This window comes from Phodopus roborovskii, unplaced genomic scaffold (assembly GCF_943737965.1).
Source record: "Phodopus roborovskii unplaced genomic scaffold, PHOROB, whole genome shotgun sequence".
NCBI classification, from domain to species: domain Eukaryota; kingdom Metazoa; phylum Chordata; class Mammalia; order Rodentia; family Cricetidae; genus Phodopus; species Phodopus roborovskii.
Genome location: NW_026126517.1, coordinates 41,454,446 through 41,470,472, shown reverse-complemented (window position 1 = coordinate 41,470,472; position 16,027 = coordinate 41,454,446). Strand labels below are relative to the sequence as shown.

General features: G+C 52.4%; 1 protein-coding gene across 1 annotated transcript in view; it reads right to left on the bottom strand.

The window, feature by feature from the left end:
- Nucleotides 1-186: 186 nt before the first annotated feature.
- Igdcc4 (immunoglobulin superfamily DCC subclass member 4) overlaps nucleotides 187-16,027 on the bottom strand; it is a 33,463-nt gene continuing 17,622 nt past the window's right edge. The window contains exons 4-20 of the mRNA XM_051197775.1: nucleotides 15,249-15,385; nucleotides 13,707-13,847; nucleotides 12,993-13,148; nucleotides 12,037-12,450; nucleotides 11,441-11,605; nucleotides 10,796-10,933; nucleotides 9,626-9,799; nucleotides 8,149-8,385; nucleotides 7,966-8,067; nucleotides 5,143-5,326; nucleotides 4,415-4,542; nucleotides 4,111-4,281; nucleotides 3,859-3,996; nucleotides 2,591-2,696; nucleotides 1,929-2,157; nucleotides 1,224-1,388; nucleotides 187-783 (exon numbers count right to left, since the gene is read on the bottom strand). Of these exons, the coding sequence (XP_051053732.1) occupies nucleotides 367-783; nucleotides 1,224-1,388; nucleotides 1,929-2,157; nucleotides 2,591-2,696; nucleotides 3,859-3,996; nucleotides 4,111-4,281; nucleotides 4,415-4,542; nucleotides 5,143-5,326; nucleotides 7,966-8,067; nucleotides 8,149-8,385; nucleotides 9,626-9,799; nucleotides 10,796-10,933; nucleotides 11,441-11,605; nucleotides 12,037-12,450; nucleotides 12,993-13,148; nucleotides 13,707-13,847; nucleotides 15,249-15,385 (3,202 nt within the window). The 3' untranslated portion in view covers nucleotides 187-366. The remainder of the gene's footprint in view (nucleotides 784-1,223; nucleotides 1,389-1,928; nucleotides 2,158-2,590; nucleotides 2,697-3,858; nucleotides 3,997-4,110; nucleotides 4,282-4,414; nucleotides 4,543-5,142; nucleotides 5,327-7,965; nucleotides 8,068-8,148; nucleotides 8,386-9,625; nucleotides 9,800-10,795; nucleotides 10,934-11,440; nucleotides 11,606-12,036; nucleotides 12,451-12,992; nucleotides 13,149-13,706; nucleotides 13,848-15,248; nucleotides 15,386-16,027) is intronic.

Genomic DNA, 16,027 nt, shown 5'->3' with positions numbered 1-16,027 from the left:
CTGGAGACACTCTCAGAGTGTAATAAAGACTGGGTGACAAAGCCGTGGCTCAAAGAGCTGGCACTGGTCACTGTTACACCAGCCTGCCATGGAGGATCCATCAGGCCACAGTGACTGCTATATACGGTGAGGTCTCCCAGTTCAACCAGCAAACACACACACGACTTCACCGATGTCCACCACACGGAGCTGTGTCCCAAGTCCCTCTAGTATCACACATGTGGTGCAGAATATGGGGGAGTGAGCAAAGTTCTCCCCCTTGCCAGCCAAAGGATCCTAAGAGGCTCCAACAGGCTTGTTGACATCTCTAGTACACACGTGTGTGGCCATGCGCTGTCATGTCCCTGAGCCATATCAGCCTTTTGCTCAGGGAAGCTGAGCAGAAGACACAGGGGCCCTGGGGAGGCTTGGGCTGACTGCTAAAGGGCACAGGGCTTTGGGCTGGCAGCTTTCCCCAGGGACCTCCTCCAGAGTAGTGCAGGGCTGGAGGTCTGGGCAGGAACAGGAGGCACTGGCTGCCTCTGGTAAGCAGGTGAGCCTCTCTGGCCCAGTGGTTGCCTCTTCGCAGCCTTCCAGCTCCCTGCCCAGCCAGTCTGCTCCTTGTGACAGATCCACAACCCCTGAGGTGGAAGGCAGAGCTTCTGTAGGCAGAGGTTCCTCAGGCTCCAGGTCTTGGAGGTGGAAGTCGGGGCTTCCTTTGGATGCACCGAAGTCAGAGTGGACAATGACCTCTGCCTCCACCTGATTCCTGCAGGCTGCGGCCGGCTTCTTTTTCCCATTGCTCTGGCAGAGCAGAGAACAAAAGGCCATGTGAGCATTACCGAGAAGGGTCAACAGACGAGGGGCGGAGAGAGGTGGGCACCCCACTAGATACTATAACAAGCGCTGTCCTGCCTGAGATGGTGGTCAGACTCTGGCAAAGGCAGGTGGTAGGGAATGTCACCCGTTTGCCCACACTCAGGCTTCCAGAAAGTAGTAGACACAGGACCTCCATGAAGAGCAGGAAGGACTGAGTGTATCTGAGGGGTTAGGCTACCCTCAGTTACTCTGTAATTCTACTGTGGGACACTTAGTTCCAGGTGAAGAAGGAACTGTACCCAAACTGGACTTCCTGTCACCAACTCCCCTTTGGAAGCTACAAGGCCTCCTGAATACACTTCTGTCCCTGGAAAGGCATAGGGGATCCTTCCCTCCTGGCCTCCTCTTCCTCTCAGGACACATACCTTTATGGCATCATACACCAGGGCCTGCAGCAACAGTGTCTGCCCAGTTCCGGCTGGAGGCAGCAGGGCACGGGTCAGAGCAGGCCTAGGACCACCGCCCTGGGGCAGCTCACAGCCTGCCCAGGAGCCTGTCCAGCTCAGCCCACTTGGTTGTGCCCAGGAGATCTGCAGAGAAGGAAAAAGACATATGCAGGGTCCAGGCCTGTGGTTCTACGCTAAAGAGCCTTCTCTAGGCAGGGGTGGGGAGTGAGGTGGGGAGCATAGGGAGGGCAGAGTCATAACCCTAACAACACTTGATATGCAAAGCCTGAGGCTCCCAAGTCTGCGGTACTCTTCCTCATCGCAGAGGAAGGGGAAGAGACGTGAGGATTAAGTCTTCATCAGGGTGTGCCACCACTACAGCTTCCAGGGAACCTGGCCTATGGGGCCTTACTTTATCCTGGGCCCAGCTGTACTTGGCCACTGCCAAAGTGATCAGGGAAGTGAGGAGAGATCTGGGTGCTCTGAACAAATACAGCTCTGGGGTCCTCCCAGGTGAGAATGAGGCTGGTTACTTCCAAGGGATAAGGAAATGGACACAGGCTTCTCTAGTTGGCTCAGGGTCTGGTGTATGTCTCACGGTCAGAAGTTGGGCTCTCTCGCCCCCTGGTGTTTAGTTTAGGAATGAGTCCGTGTGGGCCTCTGACCTAGGAAGACTTGTCTCACCTTTCTCTTGGAGTGGCCCCGGCAATCTGAAACACTGCCACCCATAAGGCTGTGTACTTCCGCCTTGTCTTCCATATCCGAGGGCGGTGGGGACCAGTCTTGGGGGCGGGGGTGTACCAGGGACTCCAACTCATGGGCAGCAGGGAGACTGGGGGGCCCAAGCCGAGCTCTGGAGTACAGGGCTGGGTTCCCAGAGGTGGCTGTGGAGGACAGCCCCGGGAGGGCTTCCCTGCAACAGGAACGGAAGGAATACTGTCTGTCCAGCCTGACCGACCCCTCAAGTGGCACCCTTCCTCTTATGGAGAGGTGGGGTTTCTCCATCCACGCTTCTGGAAACTATGAAGGGAGCACACAGGATGGTTCTGCCTGTTCTTGCTGAGGTGGGAAGACTGGGGCTCCCCTAAGTTCCTCCCACATTCTCTTGAGAACACCACCTCAATCCTTCATCTCACAATGCTAATAAATTATTGGCCGGCCTGTTTTTGTGCTGCTGAGGGTGGAACCCAGGGCTTCACATAGGCTGGGCGAATGTAGCATTGAACCCACTCCACCTCCATAGCCCTAACTTTAACAGGAGTCTACATGCAGCAGAAAAATGTACACTCCTGGTCCACTTTGTAGCCTTCCTGGAAACCCTCAGTCCCCACGGCTCCCTGGTTCACCTGTGGGAGCTCCGTCGTAGACCGGCACACATGCAGGCCAGGAGGCAGAGAAGGCCCAGGCAGACGCCCACGATGATGCCTGTGACAGAGTGCACATCCAAGGAGTCTGGTGGGGAGGAGGACAGAGCAATTCAAGGACAGAAGGGCATAGTGCTGGTAAATCCAGAAGGGCGGGGGCTTCTGCAGAAGACTGCTAGCCTCTGTCTCACGCTTTGGGGATGCTTTTTCTCTTCTCTTTTGTTTTTGTTTTGTTTCCTTGAGTTAAGGTTTCTCTGTGTAGCTCTGGCTGCCCTGGAACTCACTCTGTAGACCAGGCTGGCTTCCAACTCAGAGATCTGCCTGCCGCTGCCTCCTGAGTGCTGGCATCAAGGCGTGTGCCACCATACCAAGCTTGGAAGCCCCCACTGGGAAGACCTCACTGGGCCCACCATGGTCTTTCCTGCCCTACACCACTTGTCTCTCCCCATAAAACCAGACTTCAGAGACTCAGCTTTTCAGTGAGACCTTCTTCTCCCACCTGCTTTCATGGTGTCTACATGTGTAACCTAGGACTCTAGCTGTGGTGTGTACACACATGTGCGTCTGTGATGTATGCACATGTTCATGCAGGGGAGATGTGCAACTGCATGCATGTGTCCCGTAGAGGTCAGAGGTCCACATCAAATGATTTCCTCAATCACTTTCAGCCCCACAGGTCATCTAGTCTCTGCTTCCTCGGTGTAAGATGGACATTTGAACTCAGGTCCTGATGCTTGTATGGCAGGGTTTTACCAACCGGACATCTCCTTAGTCCTGTGTGTGTTTAACACTCTGTTGGCCCCATCTTCGCATCTGTAATAATTTTCAGTAAGGGCCCTGGGTCCTCATTGTTATCTTAATTGAACCCTGTGAGTTTCTATCCAGCCTGCTGTCCACTTCCCCCCTTTACAGAGCTCACGAGCTCACCAAGCCAATCCTCTAAGCAAAGCAAGCTCCCCAAGAAACCAGCTCTCTGATGTCCTCTGACCTTCACATGTGCACTGTGCTACGCTGTGACACACACACACACACACACACACACACACACACACACTAAAATAATAAAAGAGCCTCTCAAAGCCATGACAGTCCCTCTACCAAGCTGCCACTGCCTATTCCCCCTCACCCCCCCTCACCCAGGCTCCAAACTCAAAAGAGTGCAGTTTCCAAAAGACAGGATCTTGGGAGCCAATCCAGGGGGCTTGGGGCCCCCAGGTTGCCCCAAAGGCCTCCCCCCTCCTCTCTGGTACCTGAGAATGTCTCCTGGAGAGTGATCACATCCTGCAAGCGGGAGAAGGGCCCAGGTCCCACCTCTGTGCGGGCCCCCATCTTGAAGAAGTACCGAGTGTCACTCTCCAGGCCATGGACCTCTGCACTGAAGATGTTTCCTGCGGTTTAAGTGGAGAATGGGGTGGCAGGTAGAAGGGGGTGAACAGGAGGCTGCATCCAACCCCAGAAGCCCCCAGTATGTTCTCACTGAGAGGGTGGAAGGGTGCCCTTACCCTCAGTGGTGAGCAGTGTCCACTGGTGCTCAGGCTGGGTGTGGTTGTTGCTGTAGAGAATTAGATACTCCACGATCTCACCGTTGGGCTCCGTGGGGGGGCACCAATGTAGCCGAACAGTGGATGGTGTCAGAGGGCTCAGGCGAAGGTCAGACGGAGGTGTTGAAGGCCCTGCAGTGCAGGGAGGAAGCGAAGGGTCGGAGACACAGCCCCAGCTAAGGGTGGCAGGAAGTTAGGGGATGAGGGCACAGTCTCCCCTTCTTTCTCTTTCAAATGGCAGCACATATGGGGAGGGGATACTTACGGTCAGGCAGGGTGGAGCGCTCTACCACAGAGCCAAAAGGCCCATCCATATCCACACCATGGGACTGTACCGCAAACTCATACTTGGTGAATGGCTTCAGTCCACCAATGAGGATGTCTTCTCCAGAGCTTGTTGGGGGTGGGGTGGGGTAAATAGGGCTAGTGACCTCAGACAGTCTTCAGGCCAGGCAGAACCCCAGACATAAGCCCCTGTCTCCAGTCAAGCCCTACCCTGGAGGGAACTGCTCCTTGGGACCGCTAACCTCTCCCACACACACATACCCAGGTAACCCACACAGAGACTGAACTTCATGTCTAACCTCCAAACCAGACCCTCCTGGCCTCCAGGAAGCCTTCCTGAGTTAAGTTATTCTGCACCTGGGGGACTGATTACTTCGGAGGCATCTTTTCTTGTCTTAGTTTATATCTCTGTTGCCGTTCCCAGGGTATTTTCTCAATCAGACTAGCAGTTCCTAGAGATATCTTCTGCATGATGGGAGGGCAGGGCCCCAGGAGACGGGAGCCTCTAGTCTTGTGCCTCACTCTCACCGAAGGGTGACCACAGGCTCTGCCGTTAGGGGATGGGCCCAGACAACTCTGCCTTCTCACTCTCGCACCCTGGTCAGCAGTCAGGGAAGAGACACCCTTGTAGACCCTGGGCGTGCCATAGCCACAGCGGAGCCCTGTAGTCTCTCTCCTGGTACTCCTGCTGCCTCCCCTTCCTGATACCTGGTATAGTAGGTGACCAGGGAGGCGTTCCTGAGCCCCCAGGGACCAAAGCGCACAGTGTAGTTGACAATCTTGACGGTGGTAAAGTCTGGCTTCTTCCACCGGAGCCATATGGAAGTAGAGCTGTTTGACTCTGCGTGGACATGGGCAGGAGGCAAGGGTGGCCCCCTCTGGATAGGCAGGTCTAGAATGGAAAGTTCAAGTGTGGGGAGAGGGGATGGACACTCATGGTCCCAACAGGCTTTAATTCAGCCTTTCCCCCTCTTATTTTTGAGACAGGGTCTCATTACATAGTAACCCAGGCTGGCCTCTAACTCTCCATCCTCCTGCCTCTGCATCTCTGGTGTGGGGTTACAGCTGTGTGCTACCATGACTGACACTGGTCCTTTTGACTCTGTGAGCTGGGTGGCATTGTTCCCATTGCAACTGAGGCCCCCAAGAGTTGAAGTGACTTTTGCTAAGGTCACACAGAGCAACTATGAGTCGTCGCCAGTGAGAATGTGACAAGGAAGGCATGCCATGACTCTGGAGTCACACTTGGTTGAAATTCCATTTGGGCCACTTGCTGGCTGTGTGATTTCAGAGAAGTTGCACAATCTCTTCGTGCCTCCGTTCCCTGTTCTTATATGGGTCTGATGACAGTGCCTATGTCTTGAGGTTTTTTTTTTTTTTTTTTTTCTTTAAATGTATTCGTTTAAAAATGTATTTTTATTAGTGTGTGTGTGTGTGTGTGTGTGTGTCTGCAGCCAGAAGAAGTATCAGATCCCTGGAGCTGAAGTCACAGGTGGCTATGAGACATTGGAAATGGGTGCTAGGAACCAAACTCAGGTCCTCTGGAATAGCAGTAAATATTCTTAACCACTGAGGCATCTCAGTCACACATGTATTTGCTATGTGGAGGGAAGGGGGTGAGTGTTCCATACTGTGCCTGTGGAGGTCAAAGGACAACTTGGGGGAGCCTGTGAACCAAACTCAGGTCTTCTGGCTTGCAGCAAGCCCTTCACTTGCTGAATCATCTCACTGGCCCCCTCATGGGGGTTCTTTTGAGGTTAAATTAGTTAATGCTTACAACACAGGTAGGTAACTGTCTGGTATAGTGTATACTATTTGGTGACAAATGTTTATTAAATAAGCATAAAATAAAATAAACTCCAAGACAGCAGATACCTTGTTTAACACTAATTGTCCAGTACAGAGCTCACACGTGGTAGATGCTTAGACAACTATTTGTTGAATGAAATAACATGAGCTATCTGGAATTAGAACCCAGGTTTCTTTGCTTTTGATGGAGTGTCAGGATGGTTCCTCAAGGTGGACAGCACAGCAGTGCTTGGGAACCAGGGCTCTTGGTCCTAGTTAGCCTAGGCTTTGTGTGGCCTTAGGTGAATACCTTTGCTTCTTTTACTCTTGTGACAACTGTGACAGGATGCCATCATCTATAAAGTTCACTCTCAAGAACTGTGAAATTAGCCTTGTGTGTTGGGGGGGGTGCATGCCTTCAAACCCAGCACTTGAGAGGGAGAAACACAGGTGGATCTGAGTTCAAGGACAGCCTGGTGTACAGAGTGAGTTCCAAGACAACCAGGGGTACACAGAGAAACCCTGTCTCAAAAAGCAAAAGCAAAACAAAGAACTGTGAAATTGCTGGGCATAGTGGCTCATGCCTTTAGTCCCAGCACTAGGGAGGCAGAGGTAGATAGGTTTCTGTGAGTTCAAGGCCAACCTAGTCTATATACTTTCAGGACAGCCAGAAGTATATAGTGAGATCCTGCCTTGAGAAAAAAACAAAAACAACAAACAAATCAGAACCCCCCCAACACACACCTGACAACATTGAATAGTGAGATGGTTCAGTAGGTAAAAGCATCTATTGCCAACCCTGAGGACTTGAGTTTGATCCCCAGGACCCACAAGATGGGAGAATCAGATTCCTCTCACCCCTACAAGTGCACCAACACATGCAAAATAAAATGTAATTTACAAATTTTTTAAAACTTAAGATTACATTCAATCAAACATTAAAATGTTTTAAGTTTATGGTTTGTGCTGAGCAGAGGGCTGGGCAAGAGCAAAACACCAGGAGCGGGAGAGACAGCGGCTCAACAGTTAAGAGCATTTACTGCTCTTCCAAAGAATCTGGATTCCATTTCCAGCACCCTCATGGCAGCTCTCAACTGCCTATAAATCCAATCCCAGGAGATTTGGAGTCCTTTTTTTGTCCTCGAGGAACACCAAGAACTCAGGTGGTGGGCTGGAGAGATGGCTCAAAGGTTAAGAGCACAGGCTGCTCTTCCAGAGGTCCTGATTTCAATTCCCAGCAACTACATGGTGGCTCACAACCATCTGTAATGAGATCTGGCACCCTCTTCTGGCACACATGGAGGCAGACACTGTATACATAATAAATAAATAAATCTTAAAAAAAAAAAAAAAAAAAACTCAGATGGTGCTCACACATACACACAGGCAAAACACCCATACGCACAAAACTCATTTCTTTTTAGGTAAACCATAATGATGTTCTTCCGCTTAAGAATTATGGGATGATCTGACGGACCATGCGGTATAGGTAGATGTGTTTGAAACAGCTAAAGGTGGAAGGCTGGAGCCAGGAATCACACATCAAGCATGGAGTTCCTAAACCTTTTCAAACTCTCCCCATTTGCTATGCTTAGCTTGCGAATGAGGGGGCATGTGTGACAGTACGAGGACTCCTGCCCAGGAGGGTGGGCTGGAGTGGGTGTGGCATGCACTCTGCCTGCTGGCTGGCCAGGGAAAAGAGAAAAGAGGCGCTCTGACTCCACCCCCCTGGCGCCCCCTTACCTGGCGTGGGTGCTTTCTCTGTCTTGCCTTTCCATATAGCTGCATAGCCGTCCTCGTGTTTGTTGAAAGCTACGAGCTTCACCTCGTACAGCCTGCCAGGGACTGGGGAAGACCACTGGGGTCACGCTCCCTGCACCCAGCTTGCCAGGTTTACATGACCCTCCCAAGCCCAGGCCTGCTCACCTAGCTGGGTCAGTTCATACTGCTTCACTTTCTTCTTGAGCCGCACAGGCCCCACGTCCCAAGCCTGGTCTCCACGGCCCCCTGGGGGGCGGTCACCGTCTGCCTCTTCCTCTGCCCCCACCTCACGCCAGTAGAGTTTGTATCCAGAAATCTGGGTGGGGTGAGGGGGCGGCTGCCATGACACCACCAGGGATTCCATCTTTGCCCTCACCTTCAATTCTGCAGGGGCAAAGGGGACTGGGGGCAGAGGAAGAAGATGGGAACAAGGGGAAAAGAATGAGGAGTGAGGAGGTCAGGGACCTGAGCAAATGCAGGGCAGAGGAGGGGCGCAGCATAGCAAGTTGTCCTATGGCTTTTCCTGCTGCTCCACTCTGCCACCCCCCGGTGACCTTGAGCACTGCATGCTAACTGTGAAGGTGCGTCTGTTGGACAGAGACAGACAGCAGGGGGCGCTTCTGCACAGGCCCGAGGTCCGGGAACAGAGGGGCTTCTGCTAGTCTCTTGACTACAGACAAGGGACTGTTGAGGTAAGGAAGCCGGTCTGGAACCATTAGAGTGAGGAGCCTTACTCGGAGCGCAAGAATAGAAGGCTGGCTATGTGTAAGACACTGTTACAAACACTTTGTATATATTTAAAAAAATTTTTAAGTATCCATCTTTCTATCACCTATCTGTGTGTTTGTGTGTGGAGGCCTGAGGACAAGTTGTGAAGTCATTTCTTTCCTGCCACCGTATAGATTCTGGGGAGATAATGGGAGTCTGACCCCCAGAAAAAGGAGCAAGCCCCTTTACTAGCTGGGCCATCTTGGCAGCATTCTTGTAACCCTATAATCTGGGGGGGGGGGAAACTATTATCTTACAGATAGAAAATGAACTCAGAAAGCCAAGTAACTTTCCAGATGTCTGAAAATGGTAGTCGACTTTGTAGGCATTTAATTACTCTACTCTGAGCCTCTAGGCAAAACTAGCTACTATTTAATAGGTTCCTTCCTTTCTTTGTGCATCCCAGAATGGTCCCAAACTCACTACGTAGATGAGGCAGATCTTGACCTTCTGATCCTTCTGCTGGGATCACAGGCATGTGCCACCATGCTGAGTTTATGCAGTGTTGGGGATGGAATCTAGAGCTTTGTGCATGCTAGACAAGCAATCTACCAAATGAACCATATCCTCCACCTGAGTTCCTATTCTGTGCCAACCCCTTTATGTATGATATAAGGGGCTGCTGCCCCTTATAGTAGTAATGAAGCTATAGAGAAGTGAGTGATTTGTCAAAGGTCATAAAGTGAACAGAGAGGTACTTGAACCCAGCCCTTCACTCCCACACCCAGGCTTCCTGTTGCATCAAGTGTGTGTGCAACAGGTAGGGGTATGGGAGGTGGATGGCAATAACAGTTCTGGGCTGAGGTGGCCTGGGGGTTCCAAGGCCACAGAACACTCGTACCCATTGTCCAGGTATGCCCCTGTAGCTCCATACCATGGCTCTGGTTGTGCACACCGGGTGTCCGGTGCTGCATCCACTGGGAAGGGACTCCATAGCCGGCCCCCGTGCCAGCTGAAATCCGGACTCGGTACACCTTGTTCGGCTGAAGTGAGTTTAACGTAAGTTGTGTCTCATTTCCAGGCACCTCAGTAGAGAAAACCTGATCTTCTGGGACAAAAGAGATGGGCTGCTTGGTGTCCTTCTTCTGGGGACCATGATCTTTAAACTTACCACACTGGCTTCCACTTCAGGTCCTGAGGTTCTCTGGGCATGGACCCCTCGGCATGGAGGCAGCTTGACCCCTCCATGCCTCCAGGTTACCCCGGGGCCTCTAGCTCCAGCTGCTGAAGCCCACTGACCTTGATTCAGCATGGAAAGACCAAGGGATGCTCTCCTCCCTGTGCACTGTCAAAGTAAGCAGTATACACCCCTTGTTTGGGCATGAGGACCAGCTAAAGGCACTCAACAGAACCTGGGGGCAGGAGCCCTGGCTGCTGCCTTGGGTCAGCCTCCTGTCTCTCTTTAGCTTTACCATCACTGAAGCCACTTTTCTTTCCACATTCTCCATTCCTTTTCGAACCATATCACCTCCCCCAGACCACTACCATCTCCCCAGCAGGACCATCCGATGCCCCACATGCACACCTGTAGAATCCCATCTCTCCTCTGGTGCTTAAACTAGAAGGGCTCCAAGGGTCGACTAGGTGAGCTGCATGCTTCACAGAAAGGAAACTGAGTCAGAGGGTCCACTGACTATACACATGGCACCTCCTTACCTTGCCTGAGCTACTGACCCTCTTTTCCTCTACCGCCCCCCCACTTGACTGTATTCACATATATGTAGGTACATGTCAAATAACAAGCTCTGCTGTCATTTCTCTGGTACTGTACTGAGCATCTTTTGCAGCAGGGTCTCTCACTGGCCTGGAACTCACCAGTGAGTACTAGGGGTCCTCCGGTCTCCATCTCCCCTGCACTGGGATTACAAGCCGGCATCACCACCATGCCAAGATGGGACTGAACTGGTGTCCTTGGGCTTGCACAAGTACTTTATGCATCGAGCTATCTCTCTAGCCACTGTTTTTCCCACGCCCCTGCTGGGACGGGCTCCCACATCTGGTGGAGAATCCCCATTCCCACCGACAACTTCCCAGTTCCACTCACCTTCCTTTCCCAAACCGTACTCTATCTTGTACTTCACCACCTGCCCGTTGCTCAGGCCAGAGGGCAGGGGCAGCCATGCCACCCTGATGTCTGAGGGGTTGGGGCTGGACAGGGTGAGCTGGGGTGCTGCACTGGGAACTGAGGACAGAAGAACAACAGCATGAGCTCCCCTCCACTGATGCATGTGGAAGGCAAGGCCAGAAGTGCGCAGAGACTTGCCCAGGTCACACAGCAAGTCACAAGCAGGCCCAGGCCTGGGATCTGAGGTAGGGACGGGCGTCTCTCAGGGGAGCCCCAAGCTGGAGGATGAGGAGACATCCTTCCTACTCCAAGGCTAAGAAACAGTGTGGGTCAGAAGCTTCTATATCCAATGGTTGGATGGGGCATGGGTATAAGGAAGGATGATCGTATGATACAGGGTCTCACAAGAGCTGGGCTCAAGTCCCAGCTGTCCTACTGACCTGGGGCAAATCACTTTCATTTTCTGATCCTCAGTTTCCCCATTTTACACTGTGAAGAAGAAACCCTGCCCACTCCATTACAGGGCACAAAAGACATCACAAGGCAAGGAAGATGTCCTTAGGGTGCACTGTCTCTGGGCGGGGCTCTCTGGGTTCCAGGCCACTGCAGGTTCACAGGTCCTACCATCGTCCAGTGTGTGCACCAGGGCTGGGCTGGAGGTACGGCTAGCCCCTAGCTGAGAGTAGGCCACCACGTAGAATTCATAATCCGTGTTGGGTTCTAGGTCCCGAACCTGCAGCTCCGTGGTGTCATTGTTCACTGCAAACTGGTACTCCACATTGTCCACTCCTGCAGTAGTGGCACAGGGGACAAATGGACTGTCACAGCCCATTCCAGTTCTGACCAGTTAGAGCTGGTTTAGGGATCCTAACAGCCTATGTATAGCTATATCGTCAAAGACAATCTAGGCTGAAGGGTATAAATGCCCTTGCCATCTAGACTACCCATTGTATTAATTCCAGAAGTTTCGTGTGCTGTCTAATTGAAGTAGCTACTTTTGCAGTTAGTTAGCTGGGGTGGAAGATGGCTCCATTAACCGTGTAAAGACAAGCATCCTCTCAGGGGAAGGAGGGTGTACACTCTCTGAACTCTAATACTAGACTGAAGGTCACTGCCTCCCATCCCCTCACCTCACCCACAGCGGTCCCCACCAGGCAATTCTTTAGTCATCTAATCCGTGGTTGCCCTAAGTAGGGCCACTTGATTTTGAGTAGACATACCCCTTGCCTTTTGGTAGTGAAGGGAAAAGCCAATGATTTGCTCGCTGTGCAGTTCAGGCCGCTCCCAGGCCACCAGAACAGCGGAGCTGCTCAGCGGCGTGGCCGTGACTCGAGTAGGGGCGCTGGGCAGTCCTTCGCGCACCACCACCGCCAGGGGCGCAGCGGCACACGCGGTTCCCGCGCTGTTCTCCGCTACGCACTGGTAGTAGCCGGCGTCCTGCAGGCCAATCTGCGTGATGACCAAGCTGCCGCCACCGCCCTGCACCTTGACACGCCCGTTGGGTCTTAGAGGCGCTCCGTCGTGCAGCCAGCGTAGCGCGGGCCGTGGCTCCCCCGATGCGCGGCACACGAAACGCGCGGTGCTGGCTCGCGTCCGCGACAATGCCTCTGGCGCTTGAGAGATAGCAGGAGCCCCTGGGAGCAGGAGGGAGACTCTGACAAGAGGTCGGTCCTAATACCGCGCCCCCAGCCTCTTCCGGAGGTCCTCTCCCCTAATTACCCGGGCCAAGCTCAGGTCCACCCGCCTGCCCACTTGCCCTGGCCCCTCCTGCTCCTGGCCTTCCTCTCTTCCAGCATCGAACTCATACTCCTGCTATAGCCTTCCAAGTGATGGGATAACAGGCAAGTGCTACCACGTCCCGATTCTGGCTCCTAGGCTTCACACAATCCAGACCATTCCACTATCTTCTCCCATAACCTTACCCCTCTCCAGCTTGCCCACTCTCTCACTGTCCTTTACCCAAGCCAGGCCTTACACACCCCTCTCCATCCCTGTCTCAACTCTTCTCTACTCTATCCTCCAGCTAGAGTCCAGTCTTCCAACAGTCACCATTAGTAAATAAATAAAGACCCCTTCCATGTTATCCCTTTCCAACTTCCATCTTCTAGAACCCCCCCCTCCTCCCTCTGACACCCACTCGCCCACCCGTCCCTAGTGACACAGATCCAGCCCTCACCCAGAACTCGGAGCTCAGCCGCAGCTGTGGCGAAGTCGCGTGTGCGGGGCTTGTTGGCCCGGCAGACATAAACACCAGAGTGCCTGGGCTGTGCACTGGCGATGAGTAGATTGGTTCGGCCCAGAACGATGACATCCGTGGAGATAGGCTTTCCATCTGGGGACAGAGAAGGAGCAGGCTGGATGGGGACACTGGGGCTGTCTTTCCACTCCCTCTGTTACTAAGGGAATCCCTCTGTACCCCTCCCCACCCAGCAAAGCAGCATCACCGTGGCAGGCATGAATCCCAGTTTCTCTGGTCCCCTAGGTAGATGGCAGATGAGAGATGGGCGGTGGGCAGACTGATTAGATGGCCTCTAGTGCAAGGGGCACACATTTAATACAACCTTCTTTTTTGCTGTTTTTATTTTTTGAGACAGTGGTTTCTCTATGTAACAGCCCTGGATTTCCTGGAGCTCACTCTGTAGACCAGGCTGTCCTGGAACTCAGAGATCTGCCTGCCTCTGTGCTTGGATTAAAGACAACCTTCTTTACACTTTATTATTGCATAAATGTACATGTTGGACATGCTAGAAAGTGCTTATGGAGGTAAAGAACAACTTTTTTGGAGTCAGCTCTCTCCTTCCATTTTTAGGTAGCTCCTGTCTTAGAGTCCATGAGACAGTACCATCCTGCCCACGCCCCAGTCTCCTCCTCCTCTTCCCTCCACACTCACCCTGTCGGACCCAGGACACAAAAGGCGTGGGGTCAGCGGAGGCCACACACTCCATCACTACACTCTGTCCAGACACCACCGTAGTGTTCTCTGGGGCCGCCACAATGACCACATCCTGGCCCCTGGTAGCCTCTAAGGACCCTGGAGAGACAATAGGAGGGCGGGATCTGCCTGCCACCTGCTGCTCCTGTAATGACTGAGGCAAGGGAGCAGGGGACATCAGGATTCCTTCTGTCAGAAGGGGAAAGCAGCTACCAAGTTCAATAGAGCTGGCCTGGGCCTCAGGGCTCTGTCTCTTGAAGCCAGAAGAACACTCTCCAACACAAGTGAACCCCACCCCGCAAATGTCTGCTGCAGATCACACCCATATTTCCCTCCCAAATCCATCCCACGGGGCCTCTGCTTTGGACCCAGCGCTGAGTTCTAGATCTAGCACTGCCTAGATCTACAGAGGCAGATATATATAACCTATAAGGTGTTGTGTGAGTTACGCAGGTCCCTTTCTCAAAGTGTCTGGGGGTCCTAAATGCAAAATCAAGGGGTGGGCTCCAGTTTTTAGCCCGGGATCTTCACGCTCTATTTTCTGTATCCAATGCTCTCTCCGAGCCTCAGAATGGTGAACACCTTGTTTGCCCAGTAGGGGGAGGCAGAGGCCCAGTACAGAAGAGAGCGCAAAGTCGCCCCAGAGCAGCAGCCCAAAGAACCCCGAGGACAAGAGGATGGGACCAGCGAAAGGGAAGGATGGCATAAGTGAGCGACCTTGGGGGAGGCTCGAAGTAAGATCTGTTTGGCCAAACAGCTTCCATTTCCATTTCAGCTATCATTCTAACCTCTCTGAGCTGGACATTCCATCACCAGACTAGGGCCACACCGATGGATGGGGAGAGTCAAAACATGTCTTTGTGACCCCAAAGCCAGTGCCCTTGCCACTATCTTATCCCAGCAGGAGCTTTTCAAAGAAAGGCAGAAAGAGGCCTTACAAAAACGGCTCAACAGCTAATGATGCTTGTCGCCAAGCCTGAAGACACAAGTCGGATTCCAGAACCTTCCACTTGGTGGAAGAAGACAAATGACTTCCACAAATTGTTCCCTGTTAATGAGTGTCATGGACGTATGCACAAACATACAAAAATACATGTAACAAGTTTGGAAGAAAAAAAAAAAAGAAGAAGCCAGGAAAGGACCAGCACACAGGTGGCATCGAGCCAGACTGGTCACATATGAAATGGAGAGTGGGACAGGACCCCCAGAGCCCTTAGGGCACCCGGAGGGGCAGAAGGGACCGTAGGCTGTGGGACATTGACACCCCTCTTTTGATAACCTTGTCTGCTCACTAGTTCCTGCCCAATCCTTGGAACAGATACTCCATAAGAAGGAAGAAACCTTCCACCGGAAGTTGGGATCTTGGGTCCCAAACTCCAGTTTTATCCTCATGTAGAACTACTACCTAGTCATTTGCCCGGAGATCTGGCCTGGTCCCCTTCATTTCCAATTGGCTATCCCCTGAAATCTCCAGGTTTCTTGTTTGCCTGTCCCCTTTACCTCTGAGGGCCACGCTGAGTGATGCCTGGTTGCTGAAGCGTTGGCGGGCTGAATTGGTGGCCACACAGCGGTAGGATCCTGCGTCACTGTCCTGGACATCCAGGATCTGGAGGACGCCATTGGGAAGAGTGATGAGCCTTGAGAAGGAGCAGAGGGGGCCTGTGAGGTGGGGGAAGGACATATAGGAGGTGGCCCACAGTGACAGAAATGCAAATCCAAACTACAAGATCCAACCTCATCTAACAGACTGGCAAAGACCAAAAGATATAGTAACAGCTTAGGTGGGAAACGAAATTGAGGAAGGCACAATTGTCTTGCAGCTGTCTCCTAACATATCCTGTTTCCTAGGCAAGCTCACACAGTTCGACATCAAGGAGAATTTGATCTAGCCCTGGCACTTCTTGGACTCTAACCCAGTGAGTCTCAGACATGTGTAGCAAATACATGTCAGTGTTTACTATAGCCCTGTCCACAAAGCCAGAGGCTAGAAACAGCTGGGTCTGGCCTGAGTTCACAGGTTTGGGGACTTCCTGAAATTGAATGCTGCAGGTCCAGGAGCCATCTGCAAATGTGCTTTGATGCCACAGAATACTTGGGTGGAGACTAAAATTCTCACAAGTTTGTATATGTACAGAATGTCCCCATAAATGGAGGTTGTCTCTAGGGAGGGGATCTGGAAGCCTGGAAGCTGGGGGTATAAGGAACTTACTTTGTTTTTTTCAAGACAGGGTTTTTCTATGTAGTCCTGGCTATCCTGGAACCGGGCTGACCTTGAACTC